The 6253-nt window shown below is 36.2% G+C and overlaps 1 protein-coding gene across 12 annotated transcripts in view; it reads left to right on the top strand.

The window, feature by feature from the left end:
* Window positions 1–6253, top strand: part of LOC126039961 (guanine nucleotide exchange factor DBS-like) — a 210890-nt gene that overhangs the window by 89705 nt on the left and 114932 nt on the right. For all 12 annotated transcript variants that reach the window (XM_049803865.1, XM_049803868.1, XM_049803863.1 and 9 more), the window contains one exon: window positions 3212–3300. In XM_049803865.1, the coding sequence (XP_049659822.1) occupies window positions 3212–3300 (89 nt within the window). The remainder of the gene's footprint in view (window positions 1–3211; window positions 3301–6253) is intronic.

Here is a 6253-nt window from a genome sequence, read left to right on the forward strand (position 1 = left end):
GAAAGTTACTTAGATGACAGTTTTAAAAAAGATTTATGCACATGGAAAACCAAGTTACACTAAAGTAAAAATCACTTTCAATGAACAAAAGGGGAAATGTGAAGGGAATGTCCAACAATAATACATTAAAGTGCCTACAAAGCTTCTGTCTTTCCTTATAGCATATGAACTATTTTGTTTCTAAAACTGGAATCTTATTGCAGCTCCTCTGAAGTTGTGTTATGTTCAGGGTTTTACAAAGTTATATATTTTTTCCTCATTTAAGTATGTTCTAAGGGTAGTTTCTACACAAAGGAGGAAAGGCTAGACGTTTAATAATTAGAAATAAACAAACCAACAACCAAGCAACCAAAGAAAAATTCCACTGTTACCTGTTGCTACATGGGCAAGTAAGGTTCAGGGAAATGTATTTTGCTTTTGTGTCTCTATGATGAAATTTGAATATTATTTTTTCTGCAGCAAGATTCTGTTTGGGACTCTTTGGACATCCTTATTCTTTCCACCCTATTCCCAAGCCTGACAGCATTTAAGAATCCTGCCCTCTCAGTAGGGAGTCTTTTGTTTGAGCTGTAGAGACTGACTGGGATAACAAGCTATCAAGACAGCATTTGGCCCTCCTTGAGTATTTTAAGACTGGAAGCAGTAGGATCCAGAAACTTCATTCATCTGCAACTCTTGTAACTTAAGATAAACAGCAGCTGCATCCTGAAACTTCTCATTTGCCCAAGCTAGCTGAAATGTCTACTTTCAGAGACCAGACTTTTCTTCCTCATTTGTCTTATTTAAAATGTTTGGGTTTAGATGAGGTAAATATACCCATGAGAGAGAGGAAGAGTACCACTGAAGTTGTATTCTGAATGGTCTGTGCACAAGTGCTATGTGACTTTGCCAATATCCCCTTTGAAGTTTACCAAAAATAAGGCAGAAATCAAATCATATGCAGTGCCATTCACTCACAATCTTTTAAATAATAACATCCCTTTGCCATAACTTTCCTGCATCTTCCTTGCATTAAGATTCACATTATTAACTCTTTAAGGCAGCATATCATTAGAATAGTAAAAATGCAATTTAAGGTATGCTTTGAGAAAGAAAAAAAATAAGAGCAGGCCCTGAATCTGTTGAGGGAAATAACACAACTAATAGTCAAAACAAATAGCAGAAGAAGTTGGGTAGTGTGGGAGAGAGGTACGAGCTTGATTTGGTTGCCTCATGAAAGTGTGATAAAACCAGCAAGTAGCCTTTTTCACAATGTTCAGCAGTTTGAGGGCAGAAGAGGAAAGGAATAAGCTTTGACAGTACATCTCTGGGGAAAAGAAATACCCCAACCTAAAATAGGTTATATACCAGGGAAAGGACATGACACACTAGCCCCTGCAGTTGCAGCTGTTAAGTTTTTCATAGTTCATTAATTATTTTAAAGGTGATTTTTAAAGGTGGACTCTATCTATATAAGAGCATATCCAATAACAGAGATCACATTTTATGATAAAAGTTCTCTGGTTGTTTTCCAGCTTAATCCACTATTATTGAAGGTATTCTTAAAATAAGCATTTTGGATTTTCTGATTTTTAATGAGTAATTCACAGGACAAAATTCATACATCAGTACTTCTTACATCAGTAACAGCCACGCACGGATGTGCTACTTTGGCATAAATATCCAAAAACCAGTTTAATCTTGTTAGTGCAGAAATTCCACACCGATCAGAACTACTTGTTTTGGGGTTTTGTTAATTTGATTTTTTTTTCAGGGGGGAGAGGAATATTTAGGGGGGGGGGGGAAGTGGAAGAATAGTGTTACCCTGAGGCATGAAAAGCTAAAAATATATCAAGTGTCTACCTAGCACAATTCTATTATTTAACTTTTGATATAATGCAAGCTATTTCAACCCAATTCTTCTGTTATCTGTACCCCTTACTCATACATCTGACCTTTATTTCCCTGAAGCTGAAAAGCAAAAATTAAAATGCAGTCCATTTTCTGAAATGGCCAAAACAGCCTACAACTTCAGCAATAAGCACAGAATAAAATCTAGTTATCAGCAGAAATACACAGCTGGTCTCACCTTTGTCTAAAGTCACAGAAAGTAACTTTGGAATTAGTCTTATGCTCATCAGTCTTACTCTCAACAGTAGGGCAGGTAATCAGTTGCATTCCTCCCACATAGTCAGGTATATGCAACAACATGGTACAGGCTTTATAAAGACAACCATTCATTTTTAAATGTACTTTCCAATACTACAGTGCAAGCTATGCCTCCCTCCTTTCCTCCCATTGTTGCTATAAAATGTTTGTATTTTATTTGTTCTGATAATACTTCAGGGGAGGACAGTTTATCAGTGGATTCTATCATCATCACCAACCAGCTAAATTTAGCCATACAGAATATAAGACAACCCACTGCTTTTTTCCTCAGAATCAGTCCTTAAAAACAAGTGCTCAGGAACTTAAAAGACTCTACTGGAGTTTGGATTAACTGCAAACTCAGCAGCTGAGTTTTACTGAATTTGAAGAGATTGCCTTTGAGAAAACCCAAGTAATGCTTGGTACTTTTAAAGCTGCAGGCAAAAAGGGGAACAAGCCTGCTTAAAACTTGCCTGGAGCCCACTTGAAATGATCCAACTCTGCAAGACTGGACAAGGAATTAGGTTAATGTTTATCAAAATATTATGTAAAAAGCCTCAGTCCGTTTCAACCTGGGGACAGCCCTTGCACATGTATTAACTGTGCTCCGTATTTAAGGGTATATGCTGTCTTACATAATACTGCTACAAGTACTAGTACTTCTCAGAGGCACAAGAAAGATTCCCTAGACTTCTCTATATGGCACTGAACAAAGAACTCTGAATACATGAAGTCTTTGGGTTGGCTTCAGGCAGGAAACAAAATAGTATTTCAGAGTCTAAGGAACAGACTGCTATGCCTGTAATTATCTGAATAAAGAGATCATTCACCTTCTACGGTGGAATATATAAAGACTGCCTGCAGTCAAGAATGCCTCCCATGCCAATACTGAGTAAGGAAATAGAAAAATAGAGAGGAGGTATTCTTGATTTACAACTTGTACATGTAGAATTCAATTATTTTAACTTGTCCAGTTACTAGACTAGGTAGGATCTGGTTTTTATTCTTTCAAAGAGTTAAAGTTCTCTAAATAAAAGCATCAGCAATTAAGTATTTTCACTTTTAATGTGTCCTTCTTACTCAGATTGAAGTGATGCATGAAGCTAGTCAAGGAGGATCTAGCAGAGTCCTGGTGATGAGTGAAAGTGATGAGAACTTGTCAACAAGGAGGAGGTAAGGCTGCACACATGAGCAAGGATAATTTTTTTGTTCTTAGAATGCAAGTAACTGCATTTATGGTACATTCGCTACAACTTCTTTCAAGTTCAAGATTAATAATTAGATATAATCAAGTCACTGAAATGTTATAGCCATGGATTTATACACAGTTTATCAGCTGGAAAAGCAAGCAAGATTTATCTTTTGGTTTGGGTTGGGGGCTTGGGCTATTTTTTGCAAATTTTTTTTTCTTAGAAGTATTAGTTACATTATATGAGAAAATAAGTCATCAGAATAACCCTTGCATGTATTTACAAAAAAGCAGTATTAAAGATCAGTTCATCATGTTCAGCATATTCATATTTGACTATATGCCTCTGAGAAGCTTCTGGTTTTTTAAATGCAAGCAATAATCTTTTCTCCCTTTCTGCCAAGTCTTGAGAAAGAGATTAGCGATGTATTTTAAAACACCAAATACTTGAATCATTCAGTTTAACAAAAAGTACCACGCAAACCCAATTTAATTTGGTTGAACTGCACTGTTTCTAGGCCAAAGGCAGCAACTAAAAAAAAAAACCCAAACCAAACAAAAAAACCCCCAACAAAACCCACCCTGCAGCAAGCCAAACCCCACAATCCTCCCAACTTAATTTCCTTTGTTCTCTTCTTCAGTATGGTTTAGAGGCATAACATTAAGTATAAGTTATCCATCTCACACAGGTATACATTTGATGTAAAAGACTACATTTCTAAAAATGCTAGCTTGATACATTATGTCAGACAAATCAGAGACACATACAAAAATGCAACTTACTATTATCTGAATTTAATTATACCCTATGAAAATACTGAGTGGTCTCCACACCGTCAGCTAGTTTTCAGAAAGTGCAAAGTGTGATCTGAGAGAGAACTTTAGATAGATACGCATCTCTTGAAGAATGATTGCCTAAAGAGAACATACAAATTTGGAGTTAATATGAACAACAGGTTAAGGTTCTAATATCTGTCTGGTTTACACAACTTTAGACTTAGAAGCTTGGTAAACAAATTTTTGAGCTGTCTCCTTTCTTGGGAACACCAATTTTGTCTTTTGTTCCACAAAACGTTTGGTTCAAGGTAGAACAGAAAGGAAGCAGGGGAAGGTAGGGGGGAGAGAAGCAGTTCCAAGGCCTCTCCTAAGAGGGCAGTCAGAATAGCATTTAAAAGCATGAGAGTTACAAAGAAAGCAACAAGAGATATTTACCTTTGTTGTGTTGTTGGTTTTTTTAAAAGAAATAAGTCTGTTTATTCAAAACAAATTTTACAAAACAATTGTCTTTTTGTGGTACAGAGCAAAGAATAAATATTGAATACTTTGTATAAAAATTAGTAATATCAAAGGGAAACTGATGCAAACCAAACAAACAGGTAAAAACAATTTTAGCATTAAATATGCTGTGCAACAATGTCAAACTCTTAATGAGGAGTGACCATTCAGGCTGATACAGTTTTATTTGTAGAAGTAAAACCTGACAGCCCTGCATTGGAGCACCGAGACTATTGTTAAAAAAAGGTTCCAGATAAAGGTGTACAAATCTTAAGTCAGTGTTTAGAACCAGAAAATAAGAAGTTTTCTAGCATCTCCATTTTTCTGAAAGGAGTGCATTCATGCTTTCCTTTTTATTCAACAAGCAATTTCTTTTCACTGCAGCAAAAGAAAATGCATACTACAAACATCAAGGCCCTTTTAAGCTTAAGAAACAATCCAAACAAAACTCAAACCAGCTGTAAAACAAGTATTTCAACGGTCAAAAGTGACTTTCAGATAATGGCAAGCTACATTTAAACAGTGTTTTAGATGTTAGCTAGGTCATTAACCTATAGAAGTTTAAGCTACTTAAATTTCTTTACCTTTGCTTGTATGAGTGAAAACAATAAATCCCAACACATAGTTATGCTGGAAAAAATCATAGTCTTAATGGTACATTTTGATTGCATACTGCATATGAAGACCCTCCTTCCATACAGTGAACAGGGTGGCTTTTTCTAGTAGTGCAGTTTTGCTGTGCAGCTTGTTGATTTAAACAGCTCACAACAGGTCAGAGATCTGATGAAGCAGCTTTCCTTCAGTACAGAATACTACTTTCTCTATATGTGCATTTATTTCTCTACAAGTCAACAGGTTATATAGATCTAGGGTTGTCTTGTGTTTTGGTTTTTTTTTTCTTTTAAAAAACACACATCCTCAGTACTGTAATTAATCTGTATAGGCAACAACAAGAACAGATTTGTTCTTTTGAAAGTATAGCTGTTACATTCTTCAATCATTCTGACACTGGTAAATGATATATTTGTGGGCTCTTTATATATTGAACATTTGGGTCCAGTTAGGATTCTTATTATTTTCCTTCTGGAAAACAATTATAGACAGTTACATATTTCACTTAATTCCAGTGGCTACCTACCATCCATCTGAAATGGCAGCTTAGAGGACAGTCAGCAAGCTCACTCCTGGATTCTGTCTATGCTAACATATACCATTGGCCATCCAAGCCATTAAAGCCTGCAGTACAGCTCCAAGAGCAGTAGCAATTATTTAAACAAAAGTTAACTACTTGTAGCTTAAAACTGCCAAGTCCTGTATAGCTGTTCTACAGTAAAGTCAAAAGACACAGATCAAGTACCTCACTGCTCCACAGAGCAATAAACTTCGGGCAGAAGAAAAAGGCTATAGTCTTAGACAGGAAAAGCTAGTAGTATCACTCCTGTAATTAGCACATTTCCAATAGATGCTTGATATTGTGAGCTTTTGCATTGTTATTGCTGTACTGATAAGCATGACTCATTCAAGCTTTCAGAAGTAGCTTTCTGACACTGTCCACACTAGAACTTGTTCCAGCATCACATCAGTTCACAAGCAATATCTGACCATACCTTGTGTGGGCTGTGTGTCCACTCCAGGAAGAACTACCACAGGTTTGGCAACTAG

Source organism: Accipiter gentilis, chromosome 6 (assembly GCF_929443795.1).
Source record: "Accipiter gentilis chromosome 6, bAccGen1.1, whole genome shotgun sequence".
Taxonomy (NCBI): domain Eukaryota; kingdom Metazoa; phylum Chordata; class Aves; order Accipitriformes; family Accipitridae; genus Astur; species Astur gentilis.